The sequence below is a fragment of the Musca vetustissima genome, unplaced genomic scaffold (genome assembly GCF_032173495.1).
Source record: "Musca vetustissima isolate MV318-11 ecotype Yass unplaced genomic scaffold, APGP_CSIRO_Mvet_v1 utg5643, whole genome shotgun sequence".
Lineage (NCBI taxonomy): Eukaryota > Metazoa > Arthropoda > Insecta > Diptera > Muscidae > Musca > Musca vetustissima.
In genome coordinates this window covers 81,941-103,998 of record NW_026872717.1, presented here as the reverse complement: position 1 = coordinate 103,998, position 22,058 = coordinate 81,941, and the positions used below count along the sequence as shown (strand labels likewise).

The 22,058-nt window shown below is 32.9% G+C and overlaps 1 protein-coding gene across 1 annotated transcript; it reads left to right on the top strand.

Moving 5' to 3' along the window:
* Window positions 1-13,170: 13,170 nt before the first annotated feature.
* Window positions 13,171-16,815, top strand: LOC133338006 (proton-coupled amino acid transporter-like protein CG1139). Its single transcript, XM_061546196.1, has 7 exons — window positions 13,171-13,345; window positions 13,404-13,590; window positions 13,662-14,097; window positions 15,778-15,967; window positions 16,036-16,211; window positions 16,273-16,428; window positions 16,724-16,815. The coding sequence occupies exons 1-7, from the start codon at window positions 13,176-13,178 to the stop codon at window positions 16,813-16,815; spliced, it is 1,407 nt and encodes a 468-aa protein (XP_061402180.1). The 5' UTR covers window positions 13,171-13,175.
* Window positions 16,816-22,058: the final 5,243 nt, after the last annotated feature.

Below are 22,058 nucleotides of genomic sequence, written 5' to 3'. Positions count from 1 at the left end.
CACAAGCACTCGAGACTGAAGGAGAACAATGAACCAGCAATAGCCGCTGACAAATATATAAAGCTTTTCTCCATGAACTTTAGAGTGTTGCTGCAATGTTATAAAAATTTGTCGATAAGAGATATATGATTGCGGATCTAAGCCTATGATGTAATACAATTATAATGCATGGTTCATGCGGTCATTCGACCAAATTCAAACAAAAATTGCAAAAAGTTGTTTTATAAAGTTTTCAATATCATTTATATGCATTTAATTTTTTTAGATAAAAAAAAATTAAATAAAAAAAAAATTATAGCAAGAGCCCACATATTTTGGCTTGGCACACACATTTAAGTTCTATCACAAATATTCAAATTCATTTCAAATGCGTTAAATGTTGTTATAGCCATTTTGACATTGTCTTAATGCAAAGTTCAATGTTCTTTTTTGCTGCGTAGCTAACAGTTGAATGTGGCAGATAGCTTAAGTTGAGTGTGAAACTGCCTTAAACACTCAAATATACAATTGCTTAGAAGTGTCGGCGATTTAGAGTTAAACAAGTTTTATCTTTGATTCGAGCAGACAAAAGCAACAACAAAAACATATATTGTTAGCCTTGGATTGTTAAGTTGTTTGAAAAAATAAATGAAATGTAGTAAGTAGTTCACAAAAAAACTATAAGAGAAATATTTCGCAAAAGTATTGCAAAATTTTAAATATATTGGCACCCTGGGGTATAAAAAATATTTTTTAAAAATCGACGCCTATATGGTGAGCATAGAAAAAATATTTTTAAAAAAATCCACGCCTATATGGTGGGTATAGAAAAAATATTTTTAAAAAAAATCCACGCCTATATGATGGGTATAAAAAAAATATTTTTAAACACTACACGCCTATATAGAAAAAATATTTTTAAAAAATCCACGCCTATATAGAAAAAAATATTTTTAAAAAATCCATGTCTATATAGAAAAAATATTTTTAAAAAATCCACGTCTATATACAAAAAATATTTTTAAAAAATCCACGTCTATATACAAAAAATATTTTTAAAAAATCCGCGTCTATATAAAAAAAATATTTTTAAAAAATCCACGTATATGTAAAAAAATATTTTTAAAAAATCCACGTCTATATACAAAAAATATTTTTAAAAAATCCACGTCTATGTAAAAAAAATATTTTTAAAAAATCCACGTCTATGTAAAAAAAATATTTTTAAAAAATCCACGCCTATATGGTGGGTATAGAAAAAATATTTTTAAAAAATCCACGCCTATATGGTAGGTATAGAAAATAATTTTTAAAAAATCCACGCCTATATGGTGGGTATAGAAAAAATATTTTTAACAAATCCACGCCTATATGGTGGGTATAGAAAATAATTTTTAAAAAATCCACGCCTATATGGTGGGTATAGAAAAATATTTAAAAAAAAAATCCACGCCTATATGGTGGGTATAGAAAAATATTTAAAAAACCCACGCCTATATGGTGCGTATTGAAAAAATATTTAAAAAAATCCAAGCCTATATGGTGGGTATAGAAAAAATATTTAAAAAAAATACACGCCTATATGATGGGGTATAGAAATAAAATATTTTAAAAAAATCAAGGCCTATATGATGGGGTATAGAAATAAAATATTTTAAAAAAATCCACGCCTATATGGTGGGTATAGAAAAAATATTTTTAAAAAATCCACGCCTTTATGGTGGGGTATAGAAAAACTATTTTTAAAAAATCCACGTCTATAGGGTGGGTATAGAAAAAATATTTTTAAAAAATCCACGCCTATATGGTGGGTATAGAAAAAATATTTTTAAAATATAGAAAACATTAAAAACACGACTATGGTTTTGATCATAAGTAAAGTTAGGCTATAAAACCTTACCGGTACCCTTAAAAATTGGTTAATCAAATAAATACTCTATCGTAATATCAACCAACAGATAAATCTATTTATTTTTTCTAAGTTTTCTATACGTGCTGAAATCAATTGGTCTATAAAATCATATAGATGTTTGCGCTCAAAATGCAATAAGAAAGTTCCAAATAAAAAATTTAAATTATTTGCAAACTTTCAATTAAAAAAAACTGATGACAAATATGACGATCACAACAGACAAAATCGTGATGATAGTAATTTTTTCCAATCTACGTTGTAACAATTCTATCACGTTTCCACATTCATTACCAAATGTCAAATGTAAATGATTATTATTATTGAACTGAAAGATAAATTCGCTCATCAATTTTGCATTGGCGCGGAGGTGTTAGTGGTATTTGTAATGATTAATATACCTACCTAGGTATGAATTATATTATTATGAAAAAATTTACCTAAAATAATAGTAAATTTTAAAATGAACAGTTGACTAGATTAGGAAATATATTTTAAGCTAGGTTTAAATTCATAATAATTAAAACAAGTGAAAAAGCGATAAGTTCGGCCGGGTCGAACTTTGGATATTCTCCACCATAGATATACTGACAGGTACTTGAGATGAAAATATAGGGCCTTATGGCTAATGAGGGTGTATACACTTTGACACGGTGAAAATGTGCCTTATCGAAATATTGGTTTTAGACCCCATGTTTTTTGGACCAAATTAGTTTCGGAAAATTTTGATTTCATCCAAACTTTGCCCATCTCATTATTTCTTCCAAACTTAGTTAAAGTTCGAAGATGGGGAATATCGGTCCACTCCTTCCGGTGCCTCCCACACAGGAGCTAGGTCTAAATGCGGGTTATAGTTCTTATATAGTTCATTATCGAACCTTACGTTCTCGTTTTTTATCCGCTGGTGAAAAAAATTACAACAGAGTCTTAGAACCAAACCCAAAACACGGAACAAATTAGATAACTATTTTAATATAAAAATGGGATTATATGGGGACTACCCCCAAAAAGGGGGATAATATTAATAAATGTTGGTGAAGAGATTTGTTACCATATACGACTACAAAATACCAAATAGCAGCGAATTCGGTCGAAAACGCGCTCAAGAACCCCAAATACCGAAAATTGGGGGTACCCTTATATGGGGTCTACCCGAAAAAATTGGCCTATGTTCATAATTTTTTGTGTAGAGATTTGAAACCTATTAAGAACTCAAAATACTAAATTATAGCCAATTCGATGGAAAAATACGATCAAAACCCCCAAAATTTAGTATCCAATGTACCAAATTTCAGTGAATTCGGCTGAAAACGCGTTCAAGAACCCCAAAATACCGAAAATTGGGGGGTACTCTTATATGGGAGCTATGCCGTGGACCGATATATTCCATCTTCGAACTTGACCTGCCTGCACCCTATCTCAATTCCTTCAGAAGATAGCGTGATTGCAACAGACGGACGGACATGGCTAGATCGTCTTAAAATTTTACCCTGATCAAGAATATATATACTTTATAGGGTCGGAAATGAATATTTGGATGAGTTACAAACGGAATGACAAAATTAATATACCCTCCATACTATGGTGGAGGGTATAAAAATTATAAAAAAATGAAAGAAAAATGTTTCGAAGAATATAATTTTCTCCATAGGAAGATTTAACACCCGAAAGATCATATTACAACAAATCTATATATATAAAAATGGAGCAAGAAAAATGTATACTAACGCATCAATTGAGAACGGCTGGACCGATTTCACTCAAAATTTATTTAAGTTGTCGGTAATTACAGTGTGAAGGTTTTTATATAAGAAAATTTTGAGAAAAATCCGCGGAAATCTTGCAAAAATAATTTTAAAGAAACGGTTGGACCGATTTGACTTAAAGTTTCTGTTAGTAGTCTGTAATTGAAGTGGAAAGGTTTTAATGAAAGAACATTTTAAGAAAAATCCGCGAAAACGTTGCAAAATATATTTTGAAAGATATTAACCTTTCCACACATTTTATATCGAACCTTTATGGTTTCACCTCTTCATAGTTCTTTTTGGACATATTTTGGGCGAAAATGGGCAGTGTATATCTTTAAGTAATATCCAATTATGGAAAATTCTCAAAATATTTTAATTTTCTACAATTAATTGGATTGTCATTGCCTTGAAAAAACTATCTATGTATATACAATTGGAAAAAATGTTTGTTTCTATGTTACCAATAGACACAAAAACCGCTGAACAGGTGTTAATTAGATTTACACAGTATGTCATGAAAGTAACATAGGATATATGAACTTCTAAAATTCCGCGTGGATGCAGAGTTATAGCATCAATAGTGAACACACCTAGAAATTTCAGTACATGTAATATGCGTATATCTTTATAACGGTAATAGACACAGTCTTCAAAATTTGTCTGAATAGCGTAGGTGTAAATACACATCATCCATACAAATATGAGCGTGGTACGATTGGGGAAAATGCACTCCCCGTTGCACTTGAACAATTTACATACACAGAAAATAAAAATAACATTTTTTGTTTGATTAGTCAAAAACCGCTCAACAGATTTTACTGAGAATTTTACAGCACCTCATGCTACATGGTAGAAAAATCATAGGCGGAGTTATAGCATCAAAAGTAATTACAAATCTGAAATGGCATAGCTATTCTATGTGTATATCCTAAGGGGCGTTACAAATTCCCACTTTAAAATTTGCTTCAGTAAATTGGTTACAAATACGCATAATCCATATTAAAATTGGGGTGATACAATGGACGGAATTTACTCACAATTGAATTTAATTTATCTATACATGGAAAAAAGAAACACTTTTGGTTGTAGACACAAAAATCGCTGAATAGATTTTGCAGAAATTTTCGCAGTCAGTTATGCCATCACATGGAAGTAAGATATGCAAAATAAACTTTCAAAATGACGAAGAGTTATAGAATCAACCGTAATCATAGATCTGAACTAATACTAATTGTCTATGCACATATCTGAATATCTTGAATAAATATGTTCATAAAAGTATGTATGATATTCAGATAAGTACTCATCCAATCTTAAATGACCAGGAAGTTAAATTTGGTCAAAATCAGAAATTTTCGACTCATAATTTTTTGTCATATTATCAGTGCATTATTATCAGTAATTTTTAAAGCCACCAGGTCAGTAATTCCGCTAACGTCTATTGTCATGTCATGTCTCCATTGTCATGTTCATACACATTGGAATAAAATTTGTGTAAAATGAAAATTTTTGACATTACATTTTTACATTTTGTCATTTTGAAAAAAAAAAAATTACCGCCATTGGAGAAAACGAACATGAATTCAATAAAAGTATGCATCAGCAATAATTGGGAGATATACAGGAGCGAAATGCGAATGATGGATTAAAAGTTATAATAATCTGAGATCTGTAAACATGAATTCAATGAAAGTAAATCTGAAATCTGTGGTGGGTTATCATCATAGCTGACCTGAAAACAAAATGTGTACATTACTTGAGAAATTATGTTTAGTTGATCAAAGGCATATTACTAAAACAAAACTAAACTATTACTAAAACTAAAATGGGAAATCAGATGAGAATATTGGTCTTTGAATGATTAATGAAAAACATGTGAATATTGTAGAAAATATAATAGTGTATAATCCTATTGAGACAAGTCAAGCTGTTTCAAATAACGTATACATTAACCAGCTGCTACGGTATTAGTAATGATACATTACACTTCGAAATATATATAGTCGAACAGTAATTGGGGCTACTATAATACATATATCAATCAATTCTATCAATAAAAAGTAGCATTTAAACTAAATACAAATAGTTTTCTACGTCAACTATCCTTTGTTAATCACTTTAGTAGGGGCAGCGAAGCGCCACGGGTCCAGCTAGTATGGATTAAAAACGTGCCCAAAATACCAAAAAATGGTGTATACTGTTATATTGATACTTTTTGTAAGGGAGGATTATCTTACCGAACGTATATGGGAACGTATTATGGGACCATACCGAACGTATTATGGGGCCACACTAAAAAGTGAGTAAATAATGTTTGGTAGGAAGGACTTAACATTCGCGTACAAAAGTATTATGGGCTGAAGGAAGATACTATCAGTCATCTTTCTGCGAAAACGAACCCTTTTCATTTATAGATTCCAAGAAATAATAAGTTTTGAGTTATTGGCCAAGAAAATCATTCCATTTGCAACATCTCAAAATATTCATCAAAGACCCCACAAAGTATATATATTCTTGATCGGAACAAAATTCTATGTAGTCTGTCTGTTGAAATCACGATAGAGATCGCAATATTTAAGATAGAACTCTGAAATTTTGCATAGACATTGCTAGTACTCCTAGGATTTTTGGTATTGCAAATGGTATATATCGGTCCACGTTTTGGTGTAACCCCCATATATAAGTATCCCAGCATATTCGGTATTTTGGGGATATTGTAAACGTTTTCCAACCGAATTGGAAATTGTAATTTGGCATTTTGGGCATTTGGGTACATTTCTGTGCCAAAAAATAATAATATTGACCCAAGTTTTGGGGTAGTCACCATATTACGGTACTCCCAATACTCGGATTGTTATGGATTTTTGACACGGTTTTTTACCGTATTGGTTGTAACTTGGTATTTATTAATATGGACCCATGTTTCAGGATAGTCACCTTATAACGGAATCCCCAGTGGTCGGCATTCTAGAGATTTTGGATACGTTTTTCATACGCTGAAATTTAGTATTCTGGGTTCTCACTAACTAACGGTTATTAGATATTTTGAGAATTTCAATCATCTTTTCCTCACGTATTTATATCCTTCACCACACTGTGGTACAAGGTATTATGTCTTTGAGCATATGTTTGTAACAGGCAAAAATAATCGAGATAGACCCATGGTTCCTTTTGAGAAAATGCATAGAATCACTTTCTTAGTTGATCTATGCATGTCCGTCTGTCCATGTATTTTTGTGAGCAAAGGTCGCATTTATGGTCCAAATTGGATAAAATTTGGCACAGGACGAGCACTATTGAAATTGGAGAAAATCGGTAGTACAAAATGAAAAAATTCGCTGTTGCAAACATAAATTTACTGTGAAAAAAATGTAATTTGGGGGGGGTGCAGGCCCCCCTGCGTTCGTCCCTGAGCTCCTATATATTTTTTCTTCCGATTTTATGTAAATTGTGCCCTAAAGATCCAAAGTTTGTCCGATTGCCACACGATTTTGTACAATAAACTGTAGTTAATATAAGTTAACCTCTGCCATTCTCATTGAAATCGGTTCAGATTTTGATATAGCTTCTACATATATATTTTTATCCGATTTTACACAAAATTGACACACATTTTGCACAACGTACTAAAGTTTTGAAATGTGGAATGTTTTGAAATCGGTTCAGATTTGGATAGAGCTTTTATATATATTTTCTCCCAATTTTAAATAATTTTGTCTCATTGTAAGAAGCAACCCTATATCTGAACAAATGAAAAATTTAGTATAGTTTGTAGAATTCGAAGTCTGTTAGCATTCATCGGTTGAATATACCCAAAATGGTAAAGGGTATCATAGATTCGGCCCCGCCCGTCTTTACTGCTTTCCTTACTGGTTTTTTGTATGTTCAAGGTCATATCTTTAGGTTCAAGGTCATTAATTTTAGATATTTTGATAGTCATCCTCATGGTGGAGGGTATAAAAAGATGGGCGGTGTCCATCTTAACATCGTTTTTAATTCTTACTTGTTATTAATGATTATACGTCCCATTGATAATAACTCATTGTGTACCGGACCGAGCCATTGAGAACCGAGACCAACATCTCCTGTGCAATGTCACCACAATATTATTACTCAACAACAACACTCCAAGAATAATTGGACAGGATTCAATTTTAAAACATGAACATATTTTTCAAAATATTCTGTGAACCAATTTTTTTTATCCGCCAAGAACACGGACCATTAAATTACTTTGATTACGTATGAAATACAACTAGGATTTACAAAACACATAAAATGAGGTGTCAACTTCATCCGGCACAGTACCATATGGACCTGTCCAACGCTTAATCGTTTGCTAATCGTTTATTTATATATTTTTGCTTTGTTCCCTTTCAAAGCAGAAGCAATTATTTCTAATAAATGTTTGGTAGCTTTTTTGTCACCTTTGTCAAAATCACTTTCCTTCGCAGCAAATTATCATCTGTTTCATCGACTGAACATCATAAATTGTTTGAGATTTGTTGTTGCTGTTATTGTTTTCATTGTATTTTTTTAAAAATAAAGACCATAAACGTCTAACAGGCGATTCACTCTGTATGCCAACAATTAAGTAATATAACCAATATATTTAAGTGTCAAATCCAATTATACATCTGAATCTTGTAATAAATCATAGAATTTAAAATTTTGGGCATGTGTTTGAAAATCCGCTGAATTATAATGACTGACTGGTAGAATAGTCACAAAAAATAAGACTGTTTACCAGCCAGTGATTGAAAATTGCAGTGCACGTTACAAGATTTCCTATTTCGTCGCAAAGTCTAATAAAAGTGAATAGCCGCCGATTTGAGAATCTCTGAAAAATACAAACTCGTGCTGCCTAATAACATTGGCATTGATCATTGAAACATTCGTCGTAAACGTGAAATAGAACGACACAGAAAACAAACTATCAAAAAACAAAAACAACAATACAAATGATAGCGCCTCAAAAATCTATTTACTAGGCCAAGAGGGTACTGGGGTAATTTTCACTTATCAATGCCAAAAGTGCTTGCCAGCCAGCCAGCCAACTTAGCCTCAGCTATGTGCAGTGACAAGCACCTTAGAAATCGTTGAACTACACAATGCACCGAACCTTCTTCTTCTTGCTGTCTTCGTCGCTGGCCATTCTGTCCAAATAACTTGTCACCATAAACATAGACACACTGTCACATACATAATGAGATCCCGCGCATTTCTTTTAAATGCGAGAAAACAAATCGAAATAAAAATACAAAATTTTTCCTACACATTTCATTCTCAAATGTAATGTGATGTAGATGGCACAGCCAAGGCGGTGGACTGAAGAGATCATAGCGCATTAAATGGGAATTAGTAAGCGTTTTCCTTCCTTTAAACTGTTCTAACGTCAATGTACGATAATAATAATCGTGTTTGAGAAAAAATGTTGCAATAACAACACAGTATTTTGGATTAGTTCGAGATTTCAGTTTAATTTTTTTAAAATGCATATCTAAGTAATTGCCATTGTTGGTATAGCCTGTACGATAAGTTGAAGTTGTTACTACTCCTAGGAAGGCACCTTCCCATTTTAGCTAGTTTGGAGGTTTCAGCCTCATTTTCCCACCGAAGAGGTTGTAACATGGCGTACAAGCTTCTTTAGGGTGAGCAACTTGTTTGCTGAAAATGTTCAATATAGATCCATATTTTGAAATAGTTCCCACAATCAGGTCCTGCACCATATTTTTATATGACATATGTTTTCAATCAACATAGCCGTAATTTCGTATTCCGGCTTAATGATGGATAAAAACTGTTTTCGCAACAAATTGTCAATATTGGTCTCTTTTTTTTTACATAGGTCCTATTCTGAGCTTCAGATCCATTTTGCAAACGAAGTGCCTGTCATTCTGCCTTCCGAAATCATGGAGGATGAAAAACATTTTTCAATATTGGTACACGGTATAGCCCTCGCCTTTAAACTTAAATATCTTAAGATGTTTGGTATTGAAAGTAGAATATATCAGACCATGGATTCTTGGAGGTTGAAAAATATATTTGGAGAACATTTTCAGTATAGGTCCACGTTCTGAAATTGTCCAAGTTTTGTCGTTCCTCATTACCCTTTACTATATTTTCTTTTCGGATTTTCCCTCTTGGATGGAATTTTTCAATACAGGTCAATATTTTGGTCCCGCACATTTTCGGTATGCGGTCCTTCTACATTCTAGACCCATTTTTAGCCATAGATTTTTCAGTGAAATTTTGCACATACCCCTAGGATTTTTGGTATTATAAATGGAATATATCGGCCTACCAAAAATGATCAATATTGGCCCTATTTTAAGGTAGCCCCCATATATCCCCATAATTTCGATGTTTTGTAGAGTTTTTCAATCAAAATGTATGTTATTGTGTATGTTGGATTCTGATAGAAAATCGTCAATGTTAGACCAAGATCAATTAGACGAGGTAGGTATCTCCTTTATTTTGAGATTTTGGGCACGTTTTTAACCGAATAAACTCTAATTTTAGGTTCTCGTTGGGAGGTAAATCTTGCTATGAAACATTATGACTTTTAGAGTAGCCCAATATAACGACACCTCCGATATTTCGGAAGTTTTCAATTTATTTGGCTGTAATGTGATATTTTTATGTATTTTCAAAATTAAAATCAGTAAGAGGAGGGGTATAGTCGGACGGCCAATAATAGTCGGAAGGGGGCCGAGCCTACTCAACTACCACAGTTTCTGCGATCTTTATTTCGAGGCAATTGGGCAATATTTCGCGATATTTGCATTCTCTTGACCGATTAGAGGTCCACAGCTCCTGTGCGGCATCTTTTCAGAATTATGTTTTCCCAAAGTAAAAAATTATGTCAGATAACTTGACAAAAAAATATCCCGAAATGTTATTTGGTTATCATCGATAATTATGCGCATAGTCCTTGACCAAATTTCCTAGCCATCAGGTCGAATTTATGTCCTCTAATGTGGCAATGGTAATACTAAACAATATCGGAAATCTGTAAGTACAACTCCCACATCTGAGTAGATAAGACAATAAATTAGGTATCAATTTAAGTGGGTTACCCACTCCTCATGAATGTATTACCGACATCTGGGGTCTATGTTCAAAAATATTCAAAAATAAATATATTCACCCTAGAATACACAAAAGTCTGGGTTCATTTGACTAGCTAAAAATTGGCCGATCTTTATCAAAGCAGTCCTGCTTATTCTATGGTCAGATCCCTTTCTCGTGATGTTACGGTCATATTTGTGGCCTCTAGAGAGAAAAAAACAGACCAAAATATAATAAATATATCCCCCATAATTCGTTATTTTGGGGCTTTTGCCAAAATGTTACAACCGAATGGGCTCAAATTTGATATTTCAGGTACTCAGTGGGTGTGAAATCATTTTAAATGTTGTGTTTCGATCCAAGTTTTGGTATAAGGCACTGTGAACCTAATTTCATACATGTTTTTCAACCGTAACTCCTTAGTTCCAAACAGTTTACCAATCTGAGTGTTTGAAGTTGTTGTTTCCCGATAAAAAAAAGTTCGTACAGACTGAGCGTAACTACGTTTTCCCTTGGAATATATGAACCTACAAAAATCTGCTTACTAAAACAAATATATGTTTCGTAAAACTTTCAACCAAATGGTATAATTTTTACTACATCGGTCCAAGATTTGGTATAGAGCACGTTAACCCCAATTTCGATATTTCAAGGATTTTTATACCCTTCACCACACTGTGGTACAGGGTATTACGTCTTTGTGCATATGTTTGTAACAGGCAAAAATAATCGAGATAGACCAATGGTTCCTTTTGAGAATATGCATAGAATCACTTTCTGAGTCGATTTATGCATGTCCGTCCGTCCGTCCGTCTGTCCATGTTAAATTGTAAACAAATTACAGGTCGCATTTATGATCCGAATTGGATGAAATTTGACATAGGTCACTTATTAGGCCCAAGGACGAACCCTATTGAAATTGGGAAAAATCGGTTCAGATTTAGATATAGCTCCCATATATATATTTAACCGATTTAATGTAAACGGTCCCTATATATCGATTGCACGAAATTTGGTACAGCCTAATCATTTAGGTCTAGAATGATGTCTGCCAAGTTTCGTGAAAATCTGTCCCGATTTAGATAGATATAGCTCCCTTTTATTATAGATTGATTTTAAGTAATTGACGCACCAAGGAACCAATAGGAACAAAACGTTCTGAAATCGGTACAACCTAACCTGTGACAAGTTTGTTTGAAATCGCTTAATATTTGGATAGACCTTCCATATATATTTTCGTCCGATTTCAAGTAAATTGGGCATCAAACTCCTCATGTTCGTCAGATTGACATCAAAGTTTGCACATCGTACAAAATTGAGCATAAAATTATATAGTTGCGTTTTCTAGAAGTATAGACATAGCCCAACGGATGACCTATTTATATTGTTGTTTGAAGTCGATTTACATACTTTATGGATAGATCTAGGTAGATTCACATTTAGATAAATATCACATATTTTATTTCATCCAATTTCATGCTAATAGTCCTGTTTAATATAACCATAGTGGTGAAGGGTATCATATAGTCGGCCCCGTCCGACTTTACTACTTTCCTTACTGGTTTTATATGCTTCCCACACCTCATTTGCCATATTCATACTGTTACCGAATATTTAAAATCTGAGTACCAGTAGTTTTATTTTTCAGTTTCTACTGGCGGAAATTTACCCTGGCACAACCCCCATATAAAAGTCCCGATCGATTTAAAGTAATTTGAAAGTCCATCTTTTGGTGGAGTTTTAATAGGTTCGTTTGGTCGACCGAATGGGTTTCTAGGAATATGTTTTCTAGGTCCTTCAAAAACATTAATGTGGATTTTTTAAACATATTTTTTAAGCTGTGAAACCGATATCCTTGGATTTTTTCTCAAGGTCAGCCAAAGCATTATACGAGGATTTTTTTAATAATATTTTAAGACCGTTAGAGCACAATTCGTGCTTTTTAAGAAGTGTTTTTTCCATTTTTTTAGAATCTCTTTAAACAATAAGCACTTCCTAATGCAAATATTTATCAAGGGTCTTCAATGCAATAAGTCAAATATTTTATAATGCGTTTCAGAGGAACAACTTGTCCTTACAACAATAAAAATTAAATTTTCTTTATTTTCGTAACACTGTGCGTATGCAATTATCTTCATAGACCACCATTATTATATCGATGGTAAATGCATGATCATGAGGATGCGGTAGTCGTTGGCGTCTTCGTCTAGAACGGTGTCTTCTTCGATTTTATTTATAATTTCAGTTCATGAAATGCAAAATAATATTTGCAAAAATAAATATGTTAATTATTTAATTATTTTTTTTCGCTTTACATTATAGCTCATCGCACTCTTGTTTTTATCCACATTTCTTTTGGGGATAGAGCATAGAACGAACATTGCGATCAACAAAAGCCAAGAGTGTTGACGTGTTTTTCTGTTTTTCAAGGCGATCGGTTCGGAGAATTACCTTTACCATCGATAATAATGACAAAAAATGGACATACCAATGCGGCCTATGTTGCAGATGTGTCGGATAAACCATCCAAAAAGTATTCACTGGAGTTGGCGGAGAAGGGTGATAAATATGCCATAAAGTCAAATGGTATCGATGAATATGATCCGTTTCAACATCGTAAGGTTGAGCATCCCACAACGTAAGTTTTTTTTAATTTTTAGCAAACAATTTTTTGTAAACAATTTTCAATTTTTTAGCAATGCCGAGACTATGTTTCACTTTTTAAAAGGCTCTCTGGGTACCGGTATATTGGCCATGCCAAATGCTTTTAAAAATTCTGGCTATGTATTGGGCGCCATTGGCACCATTGTGATTGGCGCAATCTGCACCTATTGCATACATCAGCTGGTTAAGGCCGAATATGAATTGTGTAAACGTAGAAAAGTAAGTAAGGAGTCATAATAAACACGAACACATTTTTTAAACATTATTCATATTTAAACAAAAAATTACAGGTCCCTGCTATGGGCTATACCAAAGTTGCCGAAGAGGCTATGAATGAAGGTCCAGCGATATTCCGTAAATGTGCCCCCTACATTGGCACAATGGTGAATACGTTTTTGTTAATCTATCAATTGGGTACCTGTTGCGTATATGTGGTCTTTGTTGCGTCCAATATTAAATCGGTTGCAGATTATTATCTCGACGAGCCGGTGGATGTACGCCTGTGCATGCTGATCATTCTGTTGCCATTGATTTTAATTAATTACGTTCGTAATTTGAAATATTTAGCTCCATTCTCAACATTGGCCAATGCCATAACAATGGTGTCATTCGGTATTATCTGTTATTATATTTTCCGTGATCCCCTTAGTACCGAAGGTAAAGAAGCATTTGCTCCGGTCAGTGGATTTCCGTTATTCTTTGGAACTGTACTATTCGCTCTAGAGGGTAAGTAAGATGATAAAATTTAATATTTATATTCAAATCCATCGAAGAAATTAGTATGGGTTTTGAACAATATTCCTCACGGCTCATCAAACCGATAAATATATAAAAAATAAAAAATACTCAAAGCGTGGAATTTTTAAAAATATTTGTAAAGGCTATTTCAGAAACAGTTGTTTTTTAGGAATATTTTCTGACAGGCTATCTGAGAATGGAACGTAGATTTATGAAACACATTTTTGCAAGGTTATCTCAAAAAGTAGTACAAATGTAGTACACCCAGATTCGAAAATTGGGCTAGTACATTGAACAGTCCCGTGAACTATGTAGAAACACGGACTTATATTAAATATGTTCTGTTAATAAGATTTTAACATACTAATTTCCCGGAATAGCAAATTATTGCCACTTCGTATTATTCAAAATATCAACCCATTGAAAGGCCGCTTAGACCGATATTATTAATTTTTGATAGAAAGGTTTACCACCAGATAAGACGTAAAAATAAATAATTACAGTCCATTCGGTTGAAAAATGTTCCTGAAATAGCGGATAATAGGAGGTACCGTAAGGTGGGATATAGATCGTGTATTATATCGAAGTCATCGGCGTAGACGAGTAGCATATGCGGTTTGGTGTACGAAGTATCATTTCTGTTTACCTTCGCATCGCGTATGACCTTTTCCAGCACGATGTTAAATAGATCACTCGATAGGCTAGCACCTTGTCTGAACCCTTGTTCGGTTTTAAAGGGATCCGAAAAGTCTTTTTCCGGCTTTAACCGCTGATCTTGTGCTAGCTAAAGTTATCCTGCATAGCCGTATCAATTTTGTAGGATTGCCGAACACAGACCTGGCTGTGCCTTTATTGTCGACGAATAGGTGAAGTATCGTGGGACTTTTCCAGGATTTGGCGTAGTTCAAATATGTGGTGTATGATGGATTTGTGGATCAAAGAATAACATTGACCGTTGGCTTCAGTCACCTTCACCTTTACTGCTATATTAAGTCGTATGCGAACCTTGGCTGCACCAAGACAGTACGATTTGATGATGATCGGGAGAAAGCCGGGTGGGTTTGTGTATATCAAGGTGCTTGAATCTGGTGATTCTAACTAACATGTTTTTTGTTTACGCGGAATCAATCAGACTCAATTTCTCAACGATGGCACCAAAGATGCATTATAATCTACTAGCAGAATTTTAATGTCTTGATCACGGCAGCGGTCATGCTGTTTCCAGGCGCTCATAGATTATGTTTTTGGTCTGTCATCTTTGTCTTCGTTCGCAAATGAGACTGATGTAGAAGAACTTCTCTTTTATACGGATTATAGCAACTCGCTCATCTACTGGAGTGAATCCGACGACGAAGTCTTCTATTTTCCTATCCATGTCTCGTTTCATGGCAGCTATAATACAGTGCGTAATCATTTGATTTTGTACGGCCATAGTATACGGCCAAAGTGTTTAAAATTTAGTGTTGTTGGAAGTTGAAAGAAATATGTTTGCAAAAAAAATTATATTTGGGCCTATGTTTGTCATAAAACTAATGTAAATATGCCGACCCATTTTCCCGATTTATTTTCGGTACCCATTTTCCCGATTTTTTTTATTTAATATTTTCTTATCATCATGACGTTTTTACATGTTTAATAATATTTCAAATATTATTGCTTTCCTTACAGCTATTGGTGTTATTCTCCCCTTGGAAAATGAAATGAAGACGCCCAATAAATTTGGTGGTTCCTGTGGTGTACTCAACATTTCTATGGTCTTTATTGTATTCCTCTATGTTGGTATGGGTCTTTTCGGTTATCTCAGCTATGGCGATGAAATTGAGGGTTCCATTACTCTCAATTTACCAGCAAAGGAAGTGTAAGTTTCCTTACAACTAAATATGGAAATTTAAGTACTAACAATTTATGTATTTCTCCCCTCTACAGTTTGGCTCAATGTGTCAAGGGAATGTTGGCATTTGCCATTTTCATAACCCACGGTCTGGCCTGTTATGTAGCCATTGATATCACCTGGAATGATTATGTTGCCCGTAAATTGGGACCACAGCGTTCGAAAATATTCTGGGAATATGTTGTACGAACCCTTTTGGTGTTGGTTACATGTAAGTATGAAATAACGAAATTATTTAATGTACAATATTAAATTTGATATTTTTATTTTAGTTTTATTGGCTGTGGCTATACCAAATTTAGAATTATTCATTTCCCTATTTGGTGCTTTGTGTCTGTCAGCATTGGGCTTAGGTTTCCCTGCCTTAATTCAAATTTCTACACATTGGTATAATACACATGGAAAGGCTAAAGTGTGGTTGATTTTGAGTAAGTATATACAGAAAACTATAGTCGAATTTCCTTATAACGTATCGAATTACAACCTAAGTATATACAGAAAATTATAGTCGAACTTCCTTACAACGTATCGAATTACAACCTAAGTATATACAGAAAACTTTGGTCGAACTTACTTATAACGTATCGAATTTCAACCTAATCGAGAAATTATCTATCTTGTAATTGGTTTATTTATCTTAATAACTTTTCAGATAAATCTAAAGAGCAGTGAATTCGTATTTAATTTTAAATATTTATAATACATTTCCCTATCTCTTTACAGGCAACACTGTATTAATAATTGTCGGCGTCTTGGGCTTGGTAATCGGTACCTACACATCATTGGCTGAAATTATAGCAACGTTTATTGAATAAAAATATTTTAATTGAGCAAGCCATGTCATGCATGTCATTAACTCACAAGTATTCACACAACTACCACAGATAAAAATATACAACTATTTTTAGGATACACATTCCACAAAACTATCTATAGGTTTTAAGTTAGTCACTAGATTAGATTAGTGAAAGTGCTAAGGTATTACCATACTATATGCTATGGGGACTAAATCTATGTCATTTGTTGTTAATAATTTATTGAAATTATAATTGTTGTAAAATACAAAACCATACATAAAAAATTCAATATAAATTTGTGATATTTATAAAGTCATTTAATTAATGAAACAATAAAAAATATATTTTATATATAATATGCCAATGTATATAGAATTTATCAATAACTTGTAGATAAATTCAAAAAGTCAAAAGTATATAATATTTTTTTAGAACCAATAAATCGCAAATTTAGTTAGAAATAATTATAAATTCAGAATCGCAGTTAAATTTTCCTATAACTACTTTAAAGTCATCCAAGCGAATTGTGCCAAGTCCACATAGAGAAATCGTATTAATATTATACATGTTATGTTTATATATTTATAAAATTGCTTGATTGCCATGTTTTTGTTTATAATACGAATATTAAATATAAATAAAAAATATTGAATACAAAGTTTGGTAGTTTAATTTATCGATAAACTTTTAAAACCATCCACCTACTACAGTTATGGCTAAAAAATATCTGTGCTTCCTTAAGTACCGATTTTACAGCATTATTAAGAAAGGGCTCCCGTACTGGTTTCTATACTAGTTTATTCTATAGTACGAAATAGGCATCGTAAATTAAACAACAAATATCGTGCACGCTTGTTCAATTGTCTGCTAGCTGAACACATCATTGTTGTTTGTCTTCACTAAATATTTTTAGTTGGCAACACTAGCTTACAGACTACAGGGTGATTCTAAAAAATAGTGACTTCACACACCATCTATTTATCTATCGTAAATTCAAAACACATATATCGTAAAAATGTGTTTATTCTGCAATTAGGTTACCTCCATATAACAATAGGTATATGTGTTTAAACGATATTTAGTATCAATTGCTATCAAAGTGGGACAGCAAGTTTGACAGTTTCATATTAAAGTACACTTACACACAAATTCTATGCTCTTCTGCCATAAAGTACAAAAAATTCTCATTTAATGATTTTGCATTTTCGACTGATTTCCATTTAAGAGAACTTCAGAAAATATATAAATGGAGAAATATACAGTCTAAATCAAATAAATATGGGAAATTATTTCAAATAGAAACATGAAATAAAATCTTACTTTCTTATATCCTCCACTAACCGTTCTGCAACATTTCGAAATAATCGTCGGAAACTCCATAAGTATACACCTTCTTGATCGTAGTAAAATACTGCGTCAATTTAGCCATGTCCGTCTGTTTGGTAGTATGTTGAAATCACGATAGAGATCGCATTATTTCAGATAGATGTCTGACACATGAATGGTATTGCAAGCTCGGACATACCGTAAAGCCCACATAAGGGTTATCCAGTTCGTGGTAAACGTAACTAGAAAACATATACAATATGTTTTATATATCTTTTTCACTTTAGAACACTACCTACATTTCGACTAAAGGGTTAAACACATAAGAGGACTTCAGACTTGGCAGGTTTAGTTAGCTCATGGTCTACGATAACGAATTTTTCCTTTATGATATCGAAGAAAATAGTAAAATCTAGTAATTTCTTGCAGTACGGGAACATACCATTATTTTATTGTAAATCATGGTACAATTATAAAAGGTAACAGCAAAACCCAGCTGATTTGATTCCAACGTAATACTAGTGTCAATATGAATATGACAAATTATGTTTTTAAAAATCACCCAACAGGAAAATTGGGAACGGATACAATTCGAAATTGTTTTTTTTATTAAATGTCCTCCCGTATTCAGTTTACTACATCTGCCTGCTGGGAAAGTTTGAGGAAGCAAATCTTTCTTCATGGAATAACTCGCAAATTCCCAGCATTTTCATATGGGTTACACATATAAGTGGCAATGGATCAATTATAGGAAAAATGTGGAAGCGATTGAAATATACATTTGATAGATTTTCATTCATGTTTTTCAATTTTATTTTGAGGATTCGAAAATATTACATTTTCAAAATAAATAAAATTTGTTGATAATTTATTTGTTTGTTTACATATTTCTGTCAAATAAAGTTGACACTAGTAAAACTTACAACAACAAATTTCCATGTGGTTGTTGTATCGTTTGTTGTACAACAGCACTTGCTGTTACCTTCTATTATTATACCATGATTGATTGATGATCAAGTTTGACTCTGATATTCCTTTATAAATTTCATGCAAAGCCAACATAACAGGCCAGGCCAAATCATCGTATGTGTTTCCCCTTAATGCGTTCGACATTATTCACCATAAAAGTAAACTTCCGTCAAACTTAGGCTAAGTTTTGACTACTAAATCCACTCGATCTCAAACGTCAATTCCCATGGCACAATGAATAGGTAGTCCATTTAAGGAAGCTGATTCCTCGATTTACTGTCAAAGTGGGCAATTTCTACATGAATTCGATGTGCAGTGCTGCCAACCATTTGAAATATTATAAGGAAAAATTTGACAGATAATCGAGACAAAAAACAAATGCTTTTGTTTTGAATCAGCACAGCTGATTCCTCGATTTACTGTCAAAGTGGGTAATTTCTACATGAATTCGATGTGCAGTGTTGCCAACCATTTGAAATATTATAAGGAAAAATTTGACAGATAATCGAGACAAAAACAAAGGCTTTTGTTTTGATACATCACCTTATTATTGCATCATGGTCAATTCCATTGCGTATGTCACGTTAATCCTGTTGACAAATCCAGTGGATGATATTTGACGTAAACGCTATGAAATTTACATTTGAGAGGATTTCGTAAATTTAAACGTACCTTTATGCCATGTTCTGACGGGCATTCAAACAACGTAGTTCGCTCTCAGAATTACGTACATGAATTAACCCGTTCATACAACACTATTCTTAATTCATGTCATTAGAGTTTTTTTATTTCAAACTTTTGTTTCTTGTTTTACACAAAAATGTTAACATATTTGCGTGAATCACATATGGATCTAAATAGAAAAAATAATTCTCTTTCTCCTGACTATAGTATGAACCTATATCTATTTACTTTTAATTCATGTTTTCCATTTTTTCCGAAAATATTGTTGCTATGAATAATTTTTTATATTTTCTCAATTCAAATGTGACATATAAAAAATTGGAGAATTTTTGTTTGGGTTTCCCCACATTTGTTTCTCGTTTTGTACGCTAATTAGAAAAAAAAGGGAAGGAAAGGCATATTGCATTATGTAGATTACAAAATTTACTTCCTTCTGCATATATAAAAAATAGACAAATTGTTACTTTTCATTCATCATTTTCAATTTTACTGAAAAAGTTTGAAAATTTCATAAATATTTTCAAACTGTCAAAATTAAATTATTTTCGATAAATGCTCTCAATTGTTAGGGATGGGACAGAATTCTTGGTTATTCAGGTGTGATTCGAATTGAACAACCTATAAAAGTCGGTGTTCGCTCAGAAAATTTTGTATGCGGAACTAAGTAATTACTTCATAATTAGGGGTCGAACAACGAATGAGAGAGCGAACGACGCTCGTCTGTACATGGCATTACCCAGCTGACAAATTGAGAAAGCAAATCTTTCTTCATGAAATACTCGAAATTTCTAGCATTTTTACATGTGTTATACATATAAGTGGCAATGGCTCAATTATAAAAAAATATATATTTTAAAATCCATTTGTTCAAAGATGATTTTTACTACATTGGTAAGAAGAAATTTATGATTTGTTAATAAAACAATATCTAAATCATATTCCCAACTTGATTTTGAAAAGCATACCTGTCATTCCATTCATGTTTCGCGTTTTTGGTAAAATGTTGGAAATATTTCAAATGAACAGAACGAGTGTTGCATTTGTGTTTATTTATTCTGACATTTTATTACACAAGGTAGTGTTGTATTTTCTCTTTGTTGAAAACAATTTCCTTACCTTGTATAATTGTACCATGGTTGTTGTATCGTTAGTTGTACAACAACACTTGCTGTTACCTTATATTGGTGTACCATGGTTGGAAGCGTAGATCGAAAAATGTCTACGAAGAGTTTTTTAGCTTTCCCTAACCGGTGGGTTCAATTTAAAAAAGCTCCACTTTATATAAGACAAATACTCATATGGTAGTTTAAACCGACAAAAAGTTCTAATGTAAATGTCGTTTAAGTAGCTAAAAATTCCTTTATAAATTTCATGCAAAGCCAACATAACAGGCCAGGCCAAATCATCGTATGTGTTTCCCCTTAATGCGTTCGACATTATTCACCATAAAAGTAAACTTCCGTCAAACTTAGGCTAAGTTTTGACTACTAAATCCACTCGATCTCAAACGTCAATTCCCATGGCACAATGAATAGGTAGTCCATTTAAGGAAGCTGATTCCTCGATTTACTGTCAAAGTGGGCAATTTCTACATGAATTCGATGTGCAGTGCTGCCAACCATTTGAAATATTATAAGGAAAAATTTGACAGATAATCGAGACAAAAAACAAATGCTTTTGTTTTGAATCAGCACAGCTGATTCCTCGATTTACTGTCAAAGTGGGTAATTTCTACATGAATTCGATGTGCAGTGTTGCCAACCATTTGAAATATTATAAGGAAAAATTTGACAGATAATCGAGACAAAAACAAAGGCTTTTGTTTTGATACATCACCTTATTATTGCATCATGGTCAATTCCATTGCGTATGTCACGTTAATCCTGTTGACAAATCCAGTGGATGATATTTGACAAATATCATATAAGACAATATAAATATATATAAGACAAATACTCATATGGTAGTTTAAACCGACAAAAAGTTCTAATGTAAATGTCGTTTAAGTAGCTAAAAATCGAAAATTGGCCTATATTTGCACATGTGGCTAAGTCAAAAATAGACCTATATTGAATACTTTCTGCAAGTATTTGTTTAAAATCCTCTAAGTACCCGAAATGGCATTAATTCAATACTTTAATTTAAAGTCGAGGCGTTGATAACTGCCACAAAAAGAACAAAAAAAATTTAATAAATTATTTTTAAAACATTTATAAAGATATCTTTAGCGACTACAACAAACCAATGGCGTTGACGCTTTCATTGAGGTTACGCTTTCACAG

What these genes read in the sequence shown, in the direction of transcription:
- LOC133338006 (XM_061546196.1), top strand. Translation starts at nt 13,176, where the DNA reads ATGACAAAAAATGGACATACCAATGCGGCCTATGTTGCAGATGTGTCG. An exon ending in AATTGTGTAAACGTAGAAAA is followed by an intron (nt 13,591 to 13,661) that starts GTAAGTAAGGAG and finishes AAAAAATTACAG; the next exon opens with GTCCCTGCTATGGGCTATAC. An exon ending in CCTTTTGGTGTTGGTTACAT is followed by an intron (nt 16,212 to 16,272) that starts GTAAGTATGAAA and finishes TTTTTATTTTAG; the next exon opens with TTTTATTGGCTGTGGCTATA.